This window comes from Camelus ferus, chromosome 2 (genome assembly GCF_009834535.1).
Source record: "Camelus ferus isolate YT-003-E chromosome 2, BCGSAC_Cfer_1.0, whole genome shotgun sequence".
NCBI classification, from domain to species: Eukaryota; Metazoa; Chordata; class Mammalia; order Artiodactyla; family Camelidae; genus Camelus; species Camelus ferus.
In genome coordinates, this window is record NC_045697.1 from 3,771,946 (window position 1) to 3,795,716 (window position 23,771).

Here is a 23,771-nt window from a genome sequence, read left to right on the forward strand (position 1 = left end):
CTGAGCCCCCTGTGCCCGGCACGGTTCCAGGAGCTCGGGCTGTGAGGGAGCACAGGAGAAGCAGAGGACAGACGCCTGCCACGGCCCCACGCCGGCTCCCAGAGCAAAGGGCTGCGGAGAAACGGCGAACACACGTCCGCAAAGGAAAGCCGACTCCGGAGTCTGTATCACCTAGAGCGCCCGCACTTCCGGCGCCCAGCCACCCACGCTTCCTCCCCATTGGTTCTTCCCTTGACCACGCCCGTCCACGGAGTCTCCGCCGGCTGTTTCCTTCACCTTTCACCTCCTCACCTCCTGGGGCTCCGGAAGGTCTCAGACCCCTCCTACCAGATGTTGGAGGAAGAGTGCTCCGTCATGACAGGCAATTATTGGTGCGTATAGTCTGTCCATCAAAAGAGAAGCGGAGGTGGATTGGCTGAGGGGAATAATTGGGCGGGGAAGCAAGCACAGGCTTTGCGCGAGTGGCCTAGCCCCCGAAGGGGCGGGCCAGCGGCCTCTGCTCATGCCCAGTGAGCGCGCAGTGCCGGCGGCGGCAGTGGCAGTCATGGCGGTTCGGTGCGTGAGGCTGGCGCGGTGTAGTATCCCGGCTTTGGCGTTGTCTCTCAGGTAAGAGGCGCCCGGCTGCCCGGGCTGAGGAGGGGCGGGGTGCGGCCCAAGCACGGGCGTCGTTGGCGGTGCTTCCCGGACGCGGGGCACGGACACCAGCCGGCCTGCCCTGTGGGGCCTGCCCTGCCGCCTCGCTGCCCGCGCTGCCCCTGCTACCCGCGCGGCGGGCCCGGAGTGGGCGGGACGGCGCCCCGCGCAAGTCCGAACCGCTCCGACCCGGGCCGCGAGCCCGGTCGCGTCGCAGAGCCGCGCGTGCCGGGTCCCCGAGGCGCCCGGCAGCGGCACACGGGCTCTTTCCGCTCAGCACGGATTCCTTGTCCACTTCTGTCTGCTCCCGAGTCCGAGGTCAGAAGTGCGGCGGGGTCATGAGTCAGTGCCCTCACCTCATTATTTCTTTTTTTTTTTTTTTAACCCTGCGGTTTCTGCTTTTTGAAAGTCCAGACTCATAAATTAGTGTATTAGCATCTTCTGTGTTGGAAGAACTTCCCAGAACCAGGTTATCTATTAGAGAAGCTGCTCTGAGCCAAACGTTGGGTAGAAGCTGCGTGGGCAAGACCTGGATTTGTCCCGCAAGGAGCTCATTGAGCGGGTGGGGAGACCAGGCAGGTGAGGGAGAGAAGGTGCGATTGCCGGCTTGGTAAGTCATTTAGAGCAGTATGGGAACAAACCCATCTGGAATGCCTAAGTCAAAAAGGCTTTTTTCTCAAGTAACTTGTGGTTTTATATCTACCATTAATTGCCTGGGAAGTGATCTCCAAGTCAGCGTTAATTTCTGTCTCCGCCAAGGGGGTTGGCGGGAGGAGACCCGCATGGAGGGGTCAGGAGAGCGGAATTGTACTCTGAGCTGGCAGAGTAACTAAGCTCCCTGGGACGCCGTGTCCCTCCGTGTAGGACAGGGTGGGCTCTGACTGGGCCCTGTTCCTCTCCTACCACACTGCTGCTCCGGCAGCTCCAGGAGGGTCTGCAGAGCAGCGCTGACCTGCAGAAAGGCTGTGACCCTCGCCCCCGTAGGCCAGGACAACTAGCAAATAAGATGGCTTTACAACAGCACGTTGTGTTTTTAGACTTCAGCCTTTTTTTTTTAATCACAAAAGTAAACACAACACTCTCGGTAACAGACTAATGGACCCTTCCAGTACTCTCTGCAGGCCTAAGACACATGTACCTACTCATGATTTCTGGTTTGTCTTTGTAAAAACAGGACCGTGTTTTCTGTATTTCTCTGTGTTTTGCCTTTCTTCTTACACAGTACACCTGCACCATATCTGTAAGTTGGCAGTTTAACACATTCTGTTTGGTAGCTACTCACTATTCCAGATCGTGGAAGCAACAGTTCAACCATCTCTTTCTGACCAGCATTCTGTTTCCAGCTTGTCACTCCGCATGCTGCCTTGTCATGTCACTCTGCCATGCTGTATGTATGTTCTGTGCGATCATAGCTTTCCTGTGCATTGAGGCAGTTTTCTTTGATCTGGGAAGAAAGTTGAATGCAGTTTATTTTCATATCGGTGTAAGTAAGAAGAGCTCCACTGGGCCTGGTGAAGAGATCCGTTTTGGGACTCTCATCATTCGTTAATGGCTTTGTGACCTTGGGCTTAACACTTAAACTTTTTCATGTGGGGATCAGATTGAGTAATATCTTAAGTCACTTCCAGGATTAGTTTTAGAGCTCTTTGTATTTCCCCTGTGCTCTCCTACCTCCCTGCCGTTGTCCAGGCTGGTCCCTGTTCCTAAAGTGGGTGTGTCTCATCCACTCCCAGTTCCCTGTGTGAATTCTCATCTGTCACTCAGAGCCCCTCTGCACATATTCTTTCATAGTCTTCCATTTCCCCAAAGCTGGAAGTATTCTCTGAGCCTCCTAAAGCACATGGTTCCTCTTTTATCACTTTAAAACCTCGATTATAGTTCTTTGTGTACAGATATCTTTTTTGTGTGACTATAAGTACCCTGTGGGCAAGATCTCCAGGTTTGTTCACAACTGGGCCTCACCTCTGGTAGTAGCTGCTGCATCAGTATGTGGTGGGGTGTGGATGACCAGACTTGAGAAGAAAGTGTTCAGAGTAGGAACAAGAGGAGGTTAGCACTGCGTCTTGGGTACATTGACATATTAGTTGAAGCATGTATTGCAGAAGATTTTGTATAAATAGCTTCCATACATCATATACAACTTACCTTTATTAGATCTAGGATAAATCCTTTCTCCTCCACAAGTCACTAGCAAAGAGTTTTAAGTTTTTTCCAATTTAAGTCATACGTGTGAGTTTAATAGGCAGAAAGACCATGGTTAATTTCTAGCATGTGGGCTTCTCTTAGGCCCTCTCCTCGGCTGCTGTGCACAGCTACAAAACAGAAGAACAGTGGCCAGAATTTGGAAGAGGATGTGGGTCCCAATGGACAGAAGACAGATCCTCCCTCTGCAGAGAAGACGCTCATAGAAGAGAAGGTCAAGTTGGAAGAGCAGCTGAAGGAGACCATGGTAAGTCCATGGAGCTCTTGGGGGATGTGGTCTGTTGAACTCCAAGTAAATCTCTTCCAAGGATGTCTGGCCAGCCTTCATGCTTTATTGACAAGAGAGGCTGAAGCCATCTTTGTCCAAGGACTGCGGTTGGGTCCTGCAACAAGTTACTGCTGAAGAAGGGAATAGGGCCCAAATCCCTTGTGGCTCTGGTTCTGTCATAAGAATCATCTTTATGTGCTACGTAGACTATATTGAATTAAGACTTAAAACGGTCTTTACAAGGGAGGAATATTCAGGATGGCTGATTAAGCTGGCTCTTAGGGAAGGATGAGGGTAGGGGGCAGAGGTGTGGCTATGTGGTGCTCTCATAGGGAAGGGGCAGTTTTATGAACTAGTTAGTGATACAGATTAGTACCCCGGACGAAAAAGCACAGGTGACACAAATCAGGTCCTTTAGGGATTTAAGAATGATCATGTCAAACACTGATGCTGGCACTGTTTTAACCCCTTTACTTATATAAATCCTCACGTCAACCCTGTGAGTCAGCTGTTAGTATCCTTGTTTCCAAATGAGGAAATTGAGGCCCAGGGCACTTCAGTAACGCTCCCAAGGTCACCAGCAGGCCAGGGCTGTGCCTAGTACGCCTTGCTCTTAAGGCTGCATTGGAATCACCTGCAGGCTGAAAACAGAGGGAGGGCCCAGCACGGTAACTGAGTGCATGGTAAAATAGAAATGCCAGGAGATGAGTGAAATTACGGGAAATGTTGTGAGAAATGAGGAGGATTTCAGAATTCGGATGATTATTACACAATAGATGTTTCACCCGAGCCATATCTAGGCAACGTTAAAAATACATGATTCATTGATGGGGTTGTACCTCTTCTGTAGGGTAGAGACCAGAACTGTCCACCAGGCTCGTGGTTCTCCTGAACCTCCTCAAGGCATGGCCACGAGGCAGTCAGCCCCTGTCCAGGATTCTAGGATTCCCTTAATTGAGAGATTCTGCTGAGCAGTGAATGGTCCTTCCTTGTGGGGAACTGTCAGAACCCCAGAAACTAGAAGCTTTTTCTTGTCCTTTCCACCGCTGCACACTTAAGTGAGGGTGGCCTTAGGGGCTGTGTGAAAATGTGGCACCCGGCCATCTTATTACCCACTTAGAAATCGTGACACAGGTTATTTCTGCTTATTAAGCAGCGCTGTCTGTAATCTGGAATCTCAAACAGAGCAATAGATGTTATTTGTATTTTGACTTGGAATTTGTTTTATCAGATTTGCTTTCCTATGAATTTGTTCCATACTTAATCTATGTATATTCCACCTCACACCTCCCCCCACTTTTTTTTTTAAGGAAAAATATAAGCGAGCTTTGGCTGATACTGAGAACTTACGGCAGAGGAGCCAAAAATTGGTGGAGGAGGCAAAACTATATGGTAAACTTTAAACATTGTATGATAATGATCCTGGAAGGAAGAAGAGGGCTGTGTCAGACGTGATCAGCCAGGGGTGGGGGTCGGGGCCTGCTGGTGGCAAGCCCTCCAGTTTGTAGGTTGGGTCGGCTGTCGCCTGGAAGGAGCAGAAATACCCATGACCCGCATTTGGAGCTGTGATTCCTCTAGTGAGGGGTGTGTCGATTGCTCTTCCACGTGAAGACTTGGTGTGAGCCCGTAGGGGCCTCTGGCAGGTCGGCCCTCTTGAGGTTCACGTCCTTAGCTAGAGCAGCCTCAGAGGCGCGTTGGTATCCCTAAGATCTCCAAAACGCTGTCTGCTTTGTCGTCTTTGGATGTTTTTGTCCTCGTCCTTCCCATTTCACAGTTGAGATCAATGAGGCTTGAATGACCTGCACTCACCACAAAGCAGGTAATGACGCTAAGGCCCATCTCCCAGCTCCACGTGTGCTGTGTTGACAACACAGAAGGCTGCTGTTTGAGCTGTCAGCCAGGCGCCATCTCCCCATGTTATAGATGCGGAACCTTGGGCTCATGACCAGAGGGTCAGCCCGCGGGCACGCGCGTGGCGGCGGTGCGAACTAAGATGCAGGCCTTGTCGTGTTTCCTCATTCAACACAGAACACTGCTCTTCTTGAAACACTTTGTTCTTGGATGCTGTCACCTCAGCTCCTGTTTTTCTTCCTCTTTCTGGTCATCCCCTTCGTTGGCCGCTTATCTGTCACCCTCCACGTGTCTGGGTTCTTCAGGCTCGGAGCCAGGCCGCCCCCTCACTGTGTCCCTGGGGACTTGCCCATCTGATGGGTCTAAATGGTGTCCACGCACAGGGTCGCTTTCCAGCTCAGGCGTTTCTCCTGCGCCTAGTGTGTCCTGACCGGGGTGTCTCACAGGGATTTCCCTTTGCCTGTGCTTCCTCTCTCCCCGTTTTAGGAAATGATACCGTTACCCACCCAGGCGTTTAGGTCTGTCACCTGAAGCCCTCCCTCAAGCCCACGCCCCCCACCTGTGAGTGGTCGTCGCTGGGCTCTGGTTCATCCAGCTCCTGCTGCTGCCTTTGCTCTGGTCCAGGCCAGCATCAGCCCTCGCATCACCGCCCACCGCCCGACCAAAGTGCCGTTAAAGTGCAGTTCGCCTACGGCATACCTCCACCCGTTCCACCACCCACTCTGGAACCTTCGGCTACTCTAGGTCTGCCTCTTCGTGGTAGACTGGCTGCCCTTTGGTTCCTCAGATGCTTGGATCACTCTTGACTCTCCAGGCCTCGACTCACAGAACCCTCCCCCGACTCCCTAGTCTAAATGAAGTCCTTCATAGATTAATTTGTCCTTAGTGCTCATGAGTGCTCCTTCGTGTGAGTGTGATTTGTGATTGTATTTGTCACCTATGTGATCATGTGCCTGTCTCGAAGCCTGTGCACTCCATGAGGGCAACAGTTCCCCAGCAACTGGCACAAGGGTGATCTATAACAGATGCTCACTGTTGTATTAGATAGGCAAAAATTTTTTAAGTTTCCCTGTAAAGCAGGTGCGTGGAAATACTGTATAAAGGAGTAGAGCCTTTGAGGCTTGAGAAGACGTGGGCGGGTCACACTGGAGCATCGGAGCAGGGTGGGCGCAGTGCCGTGTGGCCTTCGGGGACCCGGCAGGGGTCCTCTGGTCACTAGCATGCAGCATCTGCAGCGTTTTCTTGAAACCACAAACGCATATTTATGTAAAACGTTCTAACATGTTATTTCTTCTGTAGATTAAAGTTAAGACCTGGGGTGTGTCCTGGAAGCTGTTACCCTGTAGTGCCAAGTAACTGCTAATGCTTACTGAGTACTGAGAGTGTTCCGGGCACTCTGAGTGTGTAGAACTTTGATCCTCGTGAGCATGCTGTGTGTTAGATAGTCTTACCCCTGTTTTATAACTGAAGAAGCTGAGGCCCAGGGAGGTTAACCAGGATCACACAGCAGTTCAGTCCCAGCCAGGGAGACGTTCCCGGGCCCGTGCTCTGTAGCTGAGCACAGCAGCCACCTCTCCCTGGATGGCCCGGGGCCACAGCGTGGCTGGACTTCGTGGGGACAACAGGCTCTGGAGTTTACGCCCCTCTCAGTCTGGGCAGGGCTGATGGTGAGGGGTCTGCACTTTGAGCTGCCTGTCTCTACCTCACTGGCTCTTGTCTAAACCTCAGAAGTTCGGGTTTTAGTCCAGCCAGTGAAATTCTAGGACAAACGAATGATTTGAAAAGGTGTCTTTCAGCAGCCTGTGCATGAAGGAAGTAGGGCTTCGGGATCTAATTGCCTGGGCAGTTGATATGGATGCAAATGATATCTTCTTTGACTCCGCCCAGGCATCCAGGGCTTCTGCAAGGACTTGCTGGAGGTTGCAGACATCTTGGAGAAGGCAACAGAGTCAGTTCCCAAGGAGGAGATCAGAGACGACAACCCCCACCTGAAGCACCTTTACGAGGGGCTCCTGATGACAGAGGTCCAGATCCAGAAAGTGTTCAGCAAGCACGGCCTTCTCCGCCTGAACCCCCTGGGGGCCAGGTTCGACCCGTACGAGCACGAGGCCCTGTTCCACACGCCGGTGGAGGGCAAGGAGCCCGGCACCGTGGCGCTGGTCAGCAAAGTGGGCTACAAGCTGCACGGGCGCACGCTGAGGCCCGCCCTGGTGGGCGTGGTCAAGGAGGCCTAGCGCCGCCCACTGCCGCACTTACGAGGCCCTTCATCTTTTCTCGTCTCTGAATACTTTTGACCTTTTCCTAAACCTTGTCAGAAGCCCTTAGTAACCAGTGGCTCGACAGAAAATTAAGCAAGTTGCGTTAATGAACTCTTAATTCGGGAGTTCGTTCGTTGATTTTTACTGTCACTAGGTCCTCGGGCTTACAGAGCAGGGCGACGGGACTCGACGGGACTGTAGGGTGTCAGGAAAACCTCTGTCTACTCACACTCTGGTGACGCCATGTTTTAAATGAATAAAGGTCTGCGCGGAGCCTGCAGTTTGGGTAGCTGGCGTCGCTGCCGCGCCGCGTCCTCTGTGTCTCCCGGAGCGCGCGAGTCCCTGGACCCCGTAGTCCACTGCCTTGCTTCAGTGAAGGAAGGGCAAAGGTTTAACATTTTTTTTGCCAAGAAAAATTTTATGATGCCCTTGGTGAAGAACACTTTTGAATTCATTTATCATCAGCTACCGTCTCACTGCTAAAAGTGATCGCCTTCTGGCTTTTGGAGCTGAGAAGTGAGTGGGTGCACTGTTAACAGTCCTCGCCATCTGATTTTGCCAGTAACTTGAGTCTGACAAAATTGGTTACTTTTAGCCTGTTTTGTTCATCTTTTTATAGAAATGTTTAAATCTGTACCCAGCTAGTTGCTAATGACCTGGAGATATTTTTCCCTAGTAAGATGGACTTTTTAAGAAATCCAAGGGCTGCATGCTTGGTATATTTTAAATGTTAATGTTTAATCTTATTTAAGAGGATTAAAGCCCTGATACGTTTATTTTCCTACATTCTGATAACTATTTTGTGTGCTTTGGTGGCGGAGATCCTTACAAGGATAACTGTGACTTACTGCTCAAGTCCTGAGGCTGTGTACCCAACACATGTGAACGCGCCGGCTTCTGTACCTGAAGGGAGAGCAGCTTCCCCAGGGCCGTCCCTGGCAGGCGAGGGCCTGGGCCTGCGCATGTCCGCCTGCAACCATGGAGACAGCAGGAGCCAGAATACACAGAGCACTCCGTTCCTCCTTTACATTAGGGAAGAAGTTGAATGACTGAGATGGCTGTTATCAACAAGAGAAAAAGTAACTTCCCACTGTTTCTGCTTCTGCGAGGTACTTCTAGGATTGAAGGTCAAGTGCCGTTAAATCTAGTTACTGCATTTAAAAAGGCAGGGCCGTCACTTTGGAAGATGTAGGTAACATTCCCATAGTTAAATTTATACCATTTCAAAAGAGTTCCCTCTTTTCCTTTAAGCTGCTTTAAATTATTTTGTCAAAAGCATAGCCCAGAATTAAAGGCAGCCTGTGGCGTACTGAGAAACAGGACAGGGAGTCACAGCCTGCTTTTTGTACTGTGTAACTGTGAGGCTGTCATTTCACCTCCCTAGACTCACTTGTAAGATGAAGGGTGAATTAGAATTTTCAGACTAACTTCTGTGAATGTGTGCAGTCCCCTCCCCTCCGTATTCAGCTAGAGTGGCACCTGCTAAGAGGCTAAACCTAGAGAGCCTAGCTTACATTTGGGGAACCGTATCCCCATCCATTGCCACCACGAACAGGAAGACAGTGCTGTTCATACCGACACTGGCAATTAAAGACCGGTGGGGGCTGCTTTCTCGTGAATTCCAGGGTTTTGCATAGTTGCAGGTCTGGATCTGCTGCACAGGGCCCACGACGGAGCCAGCGCTCGTCCACTCACCGCAGACCGTGCAGCCTGGCTCGTGGAAGTCACCCTTCTCCGGGTGTTCCGCTACTTTCAGGAAAGGAGGGGTGGCAGGAAGGGTTTTCTGCTTAACAGAAGTCAATTTTAACTCACAGTTTGGAGGGAAAACTGGTGTGACACAGAAGCACCACACTAAAACATGTCACAGTGTCCCCCATTCTGTGTTTGAAAGCCGGTTCGCACCATCTCCAAGGCTCTGAAAAGCTGAGGCTCGAGGGGCAGGCGGTAAAAAGCAAGCAGTGACACTGGTTCTCAACCTGTTTAATGTGTAAAAGGGAGAGAGAGTGGTAGGCGGGGTTTCAGTTTTATCACATTCTCGGAATGTTGGCTGTCCAGAGCATTATTCTGGAATAGCTGAATTATCTTTCTTGACTCAAATTGTTTAAATTTTGAAAAGACCTAATTCCACTGGATTCCGGTGACGAATTTATCCTGAGAATTAAATACATAAATGTAAAGGCTCCGAGCTAACAGCAGGGTAAGGACCGATGTTGACAGTAATAGCTGGACTTGGTGGGGTAAGAGGCAGCCAGTCATAAGATGACTTTTCCCCTGTAACAGTGTTAATACTTTAACATAAATTAATTATACATTCATTATGATGTTTAAACACAGTCAAGCCTAAATAAATTCTTCATACCATCAAAAAGATACACATACAGAAAACCTGCTTAAGCACAAAGTTTTTCATTCGACAGCTCTTGGCCAGGGCCACACATATTTACAGGGATCTTTTGCTTCTCAAGCTTAATGAAAGGCTGGCAATCATTTTATATAAAAATAAGACTAAATTTAAAACCTCACCAAACTAGGAATCTGATGTAGAAAATCGATGAAGATACCAGAGTAGCTAAAGCCAGTGGTTCTTGAACTCTCGCCTGCATCCCAGTCCCCTGGAAGGCTTGCAGAAACAGCTCCATGGACCCCAACCACAGGGTTTCTGATTCAGGGGGACTGGGCAGGGCCTGAGTGCACTCCTAGCAGGTTCCCAGGAGCCCTAGATGAGGACCACTGGCCAAAAGCCCTGTAAAAACTTAGCACCTCCCCATCACAGCTTGGATAGACAGTACCGGCTCTGTTGGCTGCAGTTACCCTGCAGGGGACAGTGTGGGAGTGGCCCTCAAGAATGACACTAGTGCTGGCTATTTCCTATGGACAAAGAGAAGTCCTGGGCACAGAGAGTGCTTCTCTGCCCACATGCAGCGTATTTTGCAACTAAAGCCACATACAGTATACTTGAAATATTTTATTTAATGCTGGAAAATTTACCCTAGGGGCAGAAGGATGCAAAAAGAAAGGAAAAGGCACCGTAATTAAGTCATCCTTGGAAATGATGAGGTTTTTTTTCTTTCAAATAACTTCACTTTAATGTAACTTCACACCCAAACATTCTAGGAGGTAAACAGTCTTGGGGGCTATGGGGGCAGGACAAGCTCGGGAGGGGTGGAGCCCTGGGGCCGCGGCCACTCCGCCCACTCTTAAGCAGGGTCTTGGACACCAGAGCCCCGAGTAGCCGGAAGTCATGCCTTTCTCAAGTTCTGGAAGGAAGGCACCGTGTATGTCCGTGAAAGACCACCCCTGAACGTGTTTCTAAACCCGGCTGGGCAGCAGCCGCTCTGAGTCTGGTTGGAGGCAGCGGCCGCAATGCTCCCTCCTACCCTGACCTGGCTGAGTGCCGGGTGCCACCCCCAGGAAGACACGTGGCCAGAGTCTCGGTGAAAGAGGCACTTGCAAGGGAGCTGAAAACCCTGGAGGGAGCCAACACCAGAGCCCAGAGCTCTCAGCCTGACGTTTCTAAAACGAGTTCTTCCAAGTAAAATGCACTGCAGGTTCTCAGAGCAGCAAGCAGCAGCCCCAGGGGAGGCCGCTCAGTGTTGTTCTGGCAGCTGGAGCTGGTCCCAGTCCCCTCCGCCCCCGCTTAGGCTCCCCCCCAAAGCACCCCTGAGACCCAGGGGGTCTGCCGTTCCTCCCACCACAGCTCCGCCTCTCCCACCCTGAGCTCAAACTGCCACTGCCTGGGGGTTAAAGGGAAGCTCATGTGGCCACTGTGTTTGACACCAGATTCCTCCTTTAAAGTCCCTACTGACGTCCCATCCTGTCCCACAGCCCCACAGTCCCATCTGCCTGTCTGGCCCCATCTAAAGTGCCACGTGCCGGGCTGTGCTGGGGGTCTGGGCCGCCGTGGGCGGCCAGCGGAGCCCGGGTCACAGGGAGAAGCTGGAGGCCGGGCGGGGAATGGTGCTCCTTTACCTACAGAACGACAGTCGTGTACCAAAGGGAAGAAACTCACAAATAAAAGGAAATTAGTCTCACAATATTCTCCAAACTGAACACGTGAAGGCAAGTCATCTTAAAGGATTACTTTTAGGACTAAGTTAAAATATACATGTATCTGCCTCCCCCATGATCCGATATAAGATTGTTACTATTGCTTCTTCAGAGGACCGTAAAAAGAATTTGTATCCTAAAAAAAGGAACTCAATTTGTTTAAAAAAGAGCAACAATGGGGAAAAAAGCGTTTCCTCCCCCCTCCCTCACCCCAATCATTTTGGCTCACAAGCTTCTTAGCATCATTCCGGCTTTCACAGCGCCCCGGCCTCAGGAAGCATCCCTGGATATCCAACCACTTTCCGTGAGGAAGTTTAAAATCCTTTTCTTGAGGACTTTGTCCAAGTAACTGGGAAGGCGGCTCTTGGAGGGAATCCCTTGCCGTTTCTGGAGGTGGTCCTTAATGATGATGGTCTTCACGGTCACGTAGCGCGCGGGGCTCAGGTTCAGGGAGCTACAGAGCACCTTCTCGCGGTCCGACAAAAGCTCAAAGCCAGGCAGGTGCTCGATGGCGGCGAACTCGCTGTCCTTGCCGTCCTCCTTGCCCCTCTTGGAGCCAGCGGCGTTTTTGTTCTCCTTCCGCTTCTCGCGCTTGTGCCGAGCCGCCTCGTACTCGGCCGACTCCTCCATCTTGGTGATGCCGTTGCGCCGGTACCGCTGCAGCTCCCGGATCTTGGCGCGCAGCATCTTCTCCTTGTGCATGTTCTCGAACAGGTCATCGAACTCCTTGCAGGACATGAACTGGTAGAGCGGCCGCAGCTTCAGCCGCAGCTCCTTCTCCTCCTTGGTGACCTTGCGCTTGGCCGCCTTCTCCTTCTCCTTCTTGTCCTTGCCCAGGAAGGCCGGCACCAGGTTGTAGTCGCGCGCGATGTTCTTGCGCCGCTGCCGCTCCTTGAGCTTCCGCACGTACATGTCCACGTGCGCGCGCTTCAGCTCGATCTCCACGTCGTCGTCGTCGTAGTTGACCGAGAGCCCGCTGATGAGCGTCTCGGCGTCCTGGTCATACTCGATCTCGTAGTCGTCCCGCAGCGGCATGTAGCCCAGCTGCTGCTGCTCGGCCACCGAGATGTCTAGGGGAGGCAAGGGGGTGGTGAGGCTGGGAGAGAGGGGGCCTCCACTGGGGCAGGTGTGGTCTGTCACCCGATTGGGGATGGTGTCGGGGATGCAGGCTTTCCCCAGGTTTCCGTGGATGTACATGCTTACATAATGCTCCATCACTTCCTGGGGAGTCCGGGAAGCGCCGACGTGGGCAGCCATGTCTTCCTACAACAACAAAGGTCAGAGGTCATTTCCAAAGCCAGAGGGTCAGACTCACGGTTCGGGCAAAGCCCCTTAACGTTTCCGCAAAGGTTCACTGGACTACCTCCTACTGACAGCGTTATCCCCCCTCCCGAAGGATGCTCCTGCAGGGGACTGGGCTGACCAAATGGATGTCAGCGCAGGAAAGAACCCTGACTGATTCCCTGCGTGAGAAAGTGCAGATCAGAGAGGCGCACCCGTGTCCAGGCTCATGTGGGAGCTGGTGGCCCAGGAATCAGAACCCACATCAGAGATGCTGGCTCTGTTCCCCTGGTTCCCCAAGAGGAGGAGCAGGGCCAGCCAGCACTGGCCGTTTTGCCCGCAACAAACCCAGCTCTCTGGCGTCTGGGAGGTTAACAGGACATGGTGGGGGCGGGTGGCAGCCAGACCCTAAGGTGCCCACTGCGTCCCAGTCCCACCTCTGTGTCTAGACCAGAGAACAGCCCCGGCCCAGGTCCCCTGCACAGGAGGTCCCACTCCCAGCCTCCCAAACAGAAGGGCTGAGGCCCAGTGTGTCCCTTTCCTAGGTGGCAGTCAGATGACCAGGAAAGAACCTCTTAAAGTGGGTGGAGGACCGCAACCAATGACACCCTCAATGGGCCCCAGCGAGCATGCGTTCCTACCAGACAGTAACCCATGAGCACAGGGTTATTAATGGGAGGAAATTGTACAACCCCCTCAATCTTTTCCTTCTGCCAAGAGGCCTCTTCCTTAAAGTCAACCGCTAAAGCCACTTCAGAAAGTAACTGCCCGAAGTGCGCACTCATTCAGCCAGCAGCCACTTCTCACCCGCTGCATGCACCCCTCACCTGGTCCTCTCAGCTCCAGCAGCCGCCAAGGCACAGAGGCCGCCTTCCGCCCCAGAAATGCTCATCCCTCGAGACTGGAATGGTCTCTGCACCCCCAAAAGCCAAACTGGAGTCAAAGAAACCAGCCCACCCGGGCTGACCCTGCTGACAAACTGGGCACCGGGGGGAGGGAGGTCCTCGTGGCACAGTGACTGGCCAGCTCGGCTCCTGGCCGGGATGGAGCCGCACGGAGGGCGGGGCTTAAAGCCATCAGAACAAAGAAGGCAAGACCCGCACCTAACCTGCGAGGCCTCCTTCTGAGCACCGCAAAGAGAAGTGGGAAGATCAGGACTAAAACTGGACGCTGTCTCATGGGGATGGGCTGGCCACATGGTTTCTTATTTAAAAATCACTATTAGCATCAATTCTCTAACACTTTCCCAGAAGACATTTGGTCCAAAAACGAACAAACAAACAAACAAATCCCAAAAGCAAATCACAACCATTCCCAGCAGCTACTGTCACTGTGACCAGTCTGGCCACTCCTGCCTCGGAGCCTCGAGTTTTCACCAGTAAAGGAGCCAAGGGCAGCCTGCCCACCCTGCCTTTCCAGCCGCTCACCAGAAGCACCCCCCCCACAGGCAGAGAGGTGCTGGAGGACCTTAATGCTTTTCTGCCCACCCCACCTTGGGGCCGGAAGCCCCCATAACATGCAGAGAATCTGCATCGTTGACACATGCCCTTTCGGGAGGAAAGGACATGCTCACCAGGGTGTCGGAGAATGGGGAAGCCGCCAGAGGCCTGGAGCCCGGCCTGGGGGCTTCTCACCCCTCACCGCCACCCAAGGCCACAGCGGCTGGGTGGTGCAGACCTTGGCCCCGTCTAGCAGACCTGCCGCGAGAGGTCCGCCCTCCCAACAAGTCTGCTGTCCACCCCGAACCTCAGCCTTCCAGAAATCATCAGGTGCGCAGAACACCACATTTGGGGTAAAATGTAAATCCTGAAAGAACAGAAGGATTCTAAGCAGTAAAGCTGCATCTGACCAAACGAAGACTTTGTACTGAGTTGTCTGAAGTCCTTCCCACATCACCAGAGCACGGTGGCCAAACCCAAATTAAAGCCACTCTGCAAACGTGTCTGGTCAGAGACAAAGAAGTGTGTGGACCGGAGGAGAGGTGGCAGCTACATCAATGGGCCCAGATGGGACCCTGCCCCCGCTGCCTGTGAGCCAACGGTCCTGTACCCCCGTCAACTTCCTGCTTTCTCTAAGCACCGAGCTGATGCAAGAGGCTCACATTTCTGGAAGGATATGGGGAAGGTATGTGGGAACTTTGTGTACTGTTTTTTCACTTTTTTGAGTAAATCTAAGTTGTTTTTTTTTAAGTAAAGTTAAATCCTACCTCAGAATTCTCTGTTTAAACAGGTCTAAGGTTTTCATCCAGAATATTTAAAGGGACAAAAAAATTAAAAAAGAGTGCTCAAAAGAGAAGATGCTCCTGTTCCATGAGGCGCTCCCGACAGTGCACAGGTGGGTGTCAGTCCATGTCCACGTGCAGGTGATGTCACCCCTCCTGCCCCCACAAGTTCCATGTCTTGCTCCGCAAACATCCACAATCCCAGGGCTACAGCCCAGAACAGGAGGCAGTCTCCCCATCCAGGCACACAACCGGGGACCTCAGGCAGACAGCTGTGGACCTGTGCTGCCTCCTCAGTCACCCAGCTCCTCTTCAGGTAGCAAATGCAGACGCTGGCTCCATATGGGCCCAGGCCACCAGTGTTTATGAAGCCACAAAGCAGAGGGACCAGTGCCCTGTGACCAGGAGCCCAGGAGCCCCCTCAGCATCAGCCTTGGCCACTGTGAGGGGAGACGCTGCCGCCGGCGACTGTGGAAACAGCCTCGCCCCCCAGGGCCCACCATGTTAGCTTAGTGACCAGTGAGAAAGGCCCGGGAAAGCATACAAGACCCTAATTTCCAAGTACTCTGAGACAGCGAGGGTCATAATGGGACAGTGGAAATGGGGGCAGTGACACAGCTCTGATTCTAACAAGAGTCCACAGAGGACAGACAGGTTCGGTGATGCGAAACCACAGTAATAAACATATTGTAAAAGACAAGGGTTAAAAATAGCAACAGCTACAGCACATCCGCCCCTGCCCAGTGCCCTGCTCGTCACATCCTGAACTTCTCGTCTTCATGTATATGGTCACACAAGACCCGCCCACCTCCTGCAACTAAGGAAGTATCCTGTCACCACCTTGCAGCATCACAGTGACAGCAGGTGAGTGACAGAGAGAGTGGGTCTTTCCTTCACATGTTCAAGGTCAAAGTATTTGCTTACTCTGGGTGGACAGAAGGATGGATGGATGGACAGGCAGCTAGGCAGGGAGAAGCAACAGAAATGAGTTCGGGGGAATGAGATTTGGAGAGAAAGGTCAAGTGCAAATAAGTCAAACTACACAAGGACCAGGACTGCACACTGAAGTTGGTTCCTTCCCCACTGCCGCATAGTAACATACAGGCGAGTGGCCCCAGGCCTGCGAGGTTTGCTCTTATATGCTACCTCAGAAAAGAGAGAGAGGCTCCCATCTTTGGAAAAAGGTAAGGAGAGATAAGTATGCCGCTTCCTTAAGCCCTTTGAAAAATAAAGGAAAAGATGCCTCTAAGACACTGAACTGGGCCCTGAGGTCTACTTTCCAAGGTCGCTAGACTCAGGCCAGGACACAGCCTCTCCAGGAAAGGAGAGCGGGCAGCAGCTCCACCGGGCTCTCCAGCCGGTCGGCTCTCCTTCCGGCCTTTTCAGGGCGCTTGTGCTGGCCTCCAGCACCTGAGCAGGGAAAGGAGGGAACAGTCCCGGGAAACCATCAGCACTGCGGGCTGGCCAGGTCCACCAGTAAGGCCGCCTCAGGGTTCCTCTCCTCCAGGCCCGAGGCTGCCTGTGCCCCGTCTGGAGGTCCACACAAGGGTTGCTGTGCCGGCCCATCCTCCAGACAAAAAGCAGACTGTTCTCCACGTGCACAGGCTTGGCCGGGCTTCAGGGTTCCAATCCTGGCTCCACCCCTTAACTGCTGAGTAACTTGGACAAATCACTTAACTTCTCTGTGCCTCAATCTCTTTGTCTGAATTACGGAGGTAATACTACCACCTACTCCACAGGACGACGGGGGATTAAACGAGGGGATACGCACCCCATGCTAAGCCCCTGGCTGGGAGCAGTTTGCGCTCCATCAGTGTTGCCTGTCACCACAACCACGGAGCCATCAGCTCCACTTCCACAACTCAGGTTTACCCTGAAGACCCAGATCATCTCCTCCAGGAAGGCTTTGAGGAAACCTAGAGCCAGGCTCAGGTTCTGACTCAATTACTACTAGCCGGGAAACCCTTATCCTCTCAAATTCTGCTTCTTGATCTGTAATTAGTCTTCTTACAGGGTTTTGCCAGGATAAAACAAAATTCATAATAATAACAGTTACCGGGTAAGGACTTTTACACAGATCACCTCATTTCATCCTCCCAGCAATTCCCACGAGGTAGCATGATTACCCACATTTTATAGGTTAGGAGAATAACCTTAGGTGACACTACCCCCAAGGAAGGGCCCAGGTCACCACGCGGCCTGTACCCTGGGGAACTGACGCAGTGCACACCAAAAGGGGGGTCCCTGCAATCGCGCTTTGTTAGACTTTCAAAAGGCAGAGCAAGGCCAGACCTTGGGGCTCCCACTCTCCTTTCCAGACCAACCACATTACAGCAGCGCTGCCACCTCTCGCTCTGTGATCTCTGGGACGCGTGCGGGGGCACAGAGAGACCTACTTCTTCCCTGTGCAGAGGATTCTGTCCAGTTCTTGTGAACAAACCAGTGCTTTTACCAGAGTGACCGTCTCCAGGTCACAGAGCACCCTCTCTGTGCAGGTCGGCAGCTTTGCTCCGGAGCAGTCTGAACGCAGCCTCTCTCAACGGCAGCGTCTGCTCGTGAAGCGGAGGCAAAGGCCTGGAGGCCCGCTTGGCCCGAGGCTTTTCAGCCAGGCTTGGGGGCGGGCAGTGTGCGGTATCTCCCTAGGGAGACGGGGTTCCAGCCTCCTTTTTCTTTAAGAGGAGAAGCGTCCGTGGGCCAAAAGCAACCAGAAGGCTCACCACATGAACCTGCGGCCCCCGAGGGGTGGGGCAGAGACCCCAGGGGCGGCCAGGACGCAGCCAGGCCCGAGGGCAGCAGAGGGAGCGGAGTCCAGGCCCCGGGGGAGGGGGTTCAGGCTGCAAGGACAGTCTCTGGCTGAGAGGCCGGAGGACTCCGACCCCTGGCAGGCGCTCTGCTGCCTGGACACTCGGGGCCTGGCCTGTCCCTCACGAGTCCGTGACACATGCCGGCCGTCCCTGTGAGGAGGGATGTGAGCAGGACACTGGGCATCAGCCTTCGTTAGTCGCTCCTTCCACTTGTCCCCCTTCCCGGTGGCCTCAACCTGGGCTTCGCGGGCGGACACGGACACGACCTCGCGTGCGCCCGCGCCCGCTCCCGGGCTGCGGGCGGGGGGACACGGGAGGGGTGGGGCCGAGGCCGGCGCAGGCGCGGACGGTCCCCGCGCTGGCACCCAGCTCGCCCACCGGGGGTGCCCTGGACGCGGCCATTTCCATCTCCAGCCTCGTACCCGCTTCTTTTCCAGTGAAGAGAACAGCCCACCTGCTTCTCAGGGGCTGGGAGGATGCCTTGGGCGCGCGCCCTGCGTCCTCGGCCTCCAGACCCTCCCCTGCCTTCCTGCCGCCTCCACTCAGCAGCCGGACCCTCCTGGAGGCTACGCTGTGTCAGGGCCACGTCCGGCCTCAGATGCCAGTGACTGACACTGGTCTGTCCTTCCCAGTTATCAGCCAGCCATCCCAGGGGCTCTGTTCCCCTTGGCCACCAATCCTGTTTGCTAGGCTTTTTAGATGGAAAGTTCTGTAGCCTCATCTCAGCTCCAGGTTCCCTGTCCTCCTCTCTAAACTCACCCAGAGATCACCGGCTCATACAGGTGACTGCCCCGCAAGGTGAACAAAGCCCTTCAGGTCAGATCAGGCTACCTGCGAAAGAGCTTTAGAAAGCCGCACGTCCCACTGTGAAAACAGTATGGCAGGTCCTTAAAAAACACACATACACATGATCCAGCAATTCCACTTCCTGCTATTTACCCCAAATAATAAGGACTCCAACAGAGTTGTGTACACCTACGTTCACTGCAGCAGCATTCCCAGCAGCCAAAAGTAGAAGCAACCCAAGTACCCATCAGTGGATGATGGGTAAACAAAATACAGCCTATCCACACAATGGAATATTACTCAGCCTTAAAAAGGAAGGAAATTGACACCTGCTGTAACACTGCTAAACCTGGGGAACCTTATCCTAAGTGAAACAAGCCAGTCACAAAGGCAAAAACATAAAATTCCACTTAACGTGAGGTCCCTAGAACAGGCAAACTCAGAGAGACAGAAAAGTGGAAGGGTAGCTACCAGGGGCATGGGAGCTAGAAATGAAAGTCAGTGTTTCATGGGGACACTAAAGGAATGAAAAAGTTCTGGAGATGGCTGGTGGTGATGGCTGCATAGCAGCGGGAATGCACTTAATGCCACTGTATACTTAAAGATGGTTAAAAATTGTGAATTTTACATTATGTGTTATCTATTTTACCACAATAAAAATACATAATTTTTCAAACTAAGGAAAGGTTTTAGACTGGCACGTCTTACTCTCCACCAGTGCTTCTCAAAGGGCTCTGGGCCAGCAGCATCAGCACCACCAGTGAAGTTGTTAGATATGCAAATTATCACGCCAAGCCCCAGATCTGACTTCAGAAACAGGCGGGACAAGGACTGGCGATTTAACAAGCCCCCCAGGGTGTTCTGAATCTCGCTGAAGTTTGAGAACCACTGCTCTGCATAACCCTATTAATTCTAGCTGGTTCTCTCTGTCTCGGCTCTTCCCTCCTTACCCCCTCCATCCTTAATGACAGTTAAGAACCCCACTGTCAGGATGCTCATGGGATGAACTTACCTGTTCCCATGACACTCAGAGGGAACTACACCTTGTTAAGAAGGTGACTGTTCCCAGGCTTCCCAAACGAGGCTCTGTGGCCCCCGTGCAGCAGAATGACACGGCAGGAGTCTCTGTAAACACCCATTTCCCGATTTAACCCAGGAGATACCCTGCATCTAGCACAGGCGCTAAGGTAAAGGGGCCCCAAGTAAGTACCTGACGAATGCGCAAACGCGCAACAGTGCACATCTACACGTCCCGCATCAGGATGTCAACTGTCATCGACGAAAGTAAAACTCCTTGTTCATGACATTCCACCCACCTCCAATAATTAGCCTGAATGTACATTCACCAGCACAAGGCCCTGCACAGTCTGCAGAGAGCCTCACATCCTTTTATAATTTGAATTCAAAGCCAACTTGACCCCTGCCTCCCCCTAAAGCCCTCCTGACCAGAATCTGCAGGAACCCGGGCCTTCCTCACACCGTCCGATTCTCCAGCAACCAATTAACGAACCTGTGGCTCGGCCACCACAGTCTCAAGTTGTCATAAAATATTCTACCTTTGTGCTTACGTCCGTGTCCCAGCAGGAGACTTATCTTCTAAGTCTGCATCTGCACAGCACTCACCACAAAACCAGCTGCCCTGGGGGGTCTCAATACCCTACTGCCAAACCTTCCCTGGTCTTGTATTCACAGGTGTCGCCCCACCTGTCCTCTCCTCTGCTAGTCCCCAGACCCTCCTGGCCTCAAGGTTAGCATCCCTCAGCCACACCCACGCCAGCTTGGGAGCCTTGGCCCTGGAACAAAGTGTGAGCCAATGGCCCAGACTTCACCACAGCCTGTCCCCATTAATTCCATGTGACCCCAAAGTCACATGTACCATCCGACAAATTAGAATTGTCTCACCTTCCTCTATATCACTGTCCCCAACATCACTACCCTCCATTCACCCACTGCCTTTCTCCATCCTTCATAGCCAGCCTGTGACACCTGGTTCCTGCACCCACCTAGTCACCTTCCTTCCTGCCCCACTCACTCACCTCCTGCTGAGCTAGGTCAAGACCTTGCTCTGCCAGCCCCCGTCCAGTCACACTTGCAGTTGCACCACTGAGCTCCCAGCCTCCGACCCACAGGGGTTAATGCTCTTACACCAAGAGGTGAAGGCTTGGACTCTGGAATCAGGCCCATTTGTAAACCCTGGCTTTGCCACATTGAAACGCTGGGGCATCCTGGATGCGTATTTTAAATTCTTGGAGTTGTTGCCCATTAGGACTGCTGTGAAGAGCATATGGGATACTGAGGGAAAGAGCCTTGCCCACAACCGGCCCTTGCCCTGCGGGAAACATCATTCACGTGCACTTATCTGGGAACCCGCTCAGAAGGGAATACACACCTCAGGGCTGCAGAGGAGCCTCTGATGAAGCACAAGGAAGTCTAGAGCAAAGCAGCCCCAGAGAGCACAGCCAGAGAGCCCGGAGCCCGCGCCCCGGGCTGGGTTAGCACAGGGAGCCTGGGGATCCCCCCGAACCCACCACTGGTTCAGAAGGGAGAAGCCCGGGCAGTGAGTCAGAATCTGCATTTTCACAAGCTCCCCAGGTGATATGTGTGCACATTAAAGTGAAAAGCACTGCTTTGGAGATGCCCCACAGCCCCTGCCAGCCCTAAGCTTCCTCCAGTACACTACGTTGTAGTCCCGGGGCCTGTTTTTCATGTATTTCCACAGGGCTGCAGGGAAGGCAGTGTAGATAGTGCAGCCACGAACAGACTGAAGTCAAACTACTCAGTTCAAAGCCTGCTGCACAGGGCTGCTGGGGAGATTCCACAAGAAATGCCGGAGAGCCCAGAACGTGGCCTGGCGCTCAGCAAGGCTCTTGGTCCCCGTGAGCCATTTTTAGCTGCTGCTGCAGAAATAAGAGCCGCGAGAATGAGGTGGGAAAGGAAAGTCTCTCGGAGGCACTGATATGTAAGCAGAAAGACCAGTCACCAGCCATGACTGAGGGGAAGAGCTAAGAAATACAAACGATCAAGGTGGAGGCAGCTGCGATCCCAGGGGTCGGGGAACGCTGTGCGGGCCTACAGGCCCTCAAGTTTCATCTAAATAGAACGGGCAGCCGCTGAAGGCTGGTGTGATGTGGCGTGTCCTCCAATACCACTCTCGTTACATTGCCTGCAGTGGCTGCAGGACCCCGGAGAGGAGCGGAGAGACCACTAAGGAGGCCCCAGCGGCGGTTGGGCAAGAGAGAAGCATCGGCTTAGGCCAAGGCTGAGAGAAGTGGTCAGACTCTGGAACTACTCTGAAGACAGGGCCGCTGGTGAACTGGACCTGTCAGGACATGAGGACGGCTCGTTTGTAGCCTGCATAACTGAGCTGAGTGCTGTGGGATCTGGGTCAAGGAAAGTCGAGACATCCAGGAGACAAGCACAAGGATGTCAGGGATGGGTCCATGACCGCAGGCTGGCGCTCAGGGAAGAACTCCAGGCTCAGTAGCAAACACTCACAACACTGTAAGACCTTGAAGACAAAGGTAAAGTCGTTCTCCCCTCTGAGACCTTCACCACCGTATCATATGCGTAGAGCAGATGCTCGATACACATCAGTCAACAGCACTTCAGGACAAAGTGAGATGGAGGTGTTTGGCGGGTGGTGATCGTGATGATGGGGCTTAGGTGAGAATTTGTAGAGCAGTGTCTCTAAGGAGTTGGGAAGAGAGTCAAGATTCCAGGGCTGCGGAACGAGTACTGGTTCCTGAAGACTGGCTCACTTTATGGAAGAAAAGCAAACAGGCAGGGCAGGTTTGGGAATGTGAGGAGAAATGTGGACTGTCTTCCACCAGTAAGCTCAGGAGGAGGGGCGTAGAGTCGGCCCTGTGTATCCCCGGGTTCTGCATCCACAGATTCAACCAAACCCCGGCTACGTCACTTATCTAGAGGACTTGAGTACTGGTGGATCCCAGTGGCCGCTGGGGGTTCTGTAACCAATCATCCGTGGATACTGAGGGATGACTGGTACTCCTGGGAAGTGGCAGCAAGATGAAATGCTGGTTCAGGGAGGTTAGGACCATCACGTGGGACGGTCTGGAAAGATTACGGAGCTGGGGTCACGTCTCTCCTCCCTACCCCTCACAATGCCTTGGAAGTGGCCATGTATCCTTGACAATTATGGACCAGAATATAGCCAGACTTTCCCTTTCTAGTATGGATGAAAGCTTCCTCTTCCTGGAATGAGAGCTCCTCAGAGACCCTGCAGAGGATAGCCAGCACGTCCCTCTCTCAAGGAACCTACTGCACATGACTCCAGTCCAGCCCTCCGCTTTTCCTCTGGGATAAACGTCTTGATAGAAGCTCCCTGACATGAAGAAAGCAAAACCCAGGACAGGTGCCTTAGTCCCCGCTACTGTGTCAGTACCCAGTGAGCACTCCTGACCCATTGTCCTGGGGGCTTCGGGGATCCAAGGATAAACAAGTTCCTGGCAGGGGGCACAGGACACAAAGTGAGCAGGGCCATGAGTGAGCACATGTGAGGCGGTGGGAGAGGCCGCAGAGCCCGTGTGAAGCTCATCTGGCCTTCGCCACCACTGCTCTGCAGGCAAAACCAGCTCTCTCCTCCGTGCGCCTACTGCTGTCAAGCCTGCACACCTGCCTGTGTCTCCCAACTCCTACTCCGCCAGGCGAGGCGCCGGGTCTCGCCCAAAGTGTGCACTTGACAGACACCTAGGGAAGAATTCCCAAAGGCTAGGGAATCGGCCCTGGTGCCAGCCACCCACAGTCCGAATCCCCCCTTTACTACTTCCTGCTGTGTGACCTTGGGAGTGTGGCTTAGCCTCTCTGGGCCAGGTTGGGTCGTGCAACCCTGGGGCGCGCGAACTGGCCCGGCCTCCCGGGCCCTGCGCGGCGGCGCCGAACCCGCAGGTGCGCCGGCCTCTCGCGGGCGCGCACGGCCCGCCGCTCACCCAGTTTCCGAAGCCGAACTGCTCGATGGCATCCAGCAGCAGCTGCTCCTCGCGGCTGGTCCAGCCGCCCTCGGCCTCGGGCCCCCACAGCGTGAAGCGCCCGCCGTCCACCAGCTGGTAGCCGTGGTAGCGGCGGTGGTGGCCGATCTCGGCGCCGGCCGAGAAGCACTCGGGGCACAGCTCGATGTCCTGGCACTCGGTGCAACGGAAGCGCAGCGGGCTCACCTCGGCCAGGCAGTACACGCAGTACTTCTTACCGAGCTCCGCCATCTTCCCCCGCCCGCCGCCCGCGCCCGCCGCCGCCGCCGCCGCCGCCGCCGCCGCGCCTGCAGCCGTCAGAGCGCCGCCACCCGGGCCCGCCGCCGCGCTCGAGCAACCGCCGCCCGCCGCCGCGGCCGCCGCCACCGCGCCGCCCCGCCCAGGCGCCGCCGGAGCCGGCCAGCCGGGCCGCGTCCCGCCTCAGCACGCAGGCGC

The 23,771-nt window shown here is 53.8% G+C and overlaps 2 protein-coding genes across 2 annotated transcripts; one reads left to right on the forward strand and one right to left on the reverse strand.

Moving 5' to 3' along the window:
* Positions 1-451: 451 nt before the first annotated feature.
* GRPEL1 (GrpE like 1, mitochondrial) lies at positions 452-7,998 on the forward strand. The gene is made up of 4 exons (XM_006174489.3): positions 452-606; positions 2,920-3,082; positions 4,414-4,495; positions 6,842-7,998. The coding sequence occupies exons 1-4, from the start codon at positions 503-505 to the stop codon at positions 7,186-7,188; spliced, it is 696 nt and encodes a 231-aa protein (XP_006174551.2). The 5' UTR covers positions 452-502; the 3' UTR covers positions 7,189-7,998.
* A 1,600-nt stretch (positions 7,999-9,598) lies between these two features.
* On the reverse strand, positions 9,599-23,691 carry TADA2B (transcriptional adaptor 2B). Its single transcript, XM_032493586.1, has 2 exons — positions 23,298-23,691; positions 9,599-12,522 (listed from the first exon to the last, which is right to left on the reverse strand). The coding sequence occupies exons 1-2, from the start codon at positions 23,565-23,567 to the stop codon at positions 11,530-11,532; spliced, it is 1,263 nt and encodes a 420-aa protein (XP_032349477.1). The 5' UTR covers positions 23,568-23,691; the 3' UTR covers positions 9,599-11,529.
* Between the last annotated feature and the right edge of the window lie 80 nt (positions 23,692-23,771).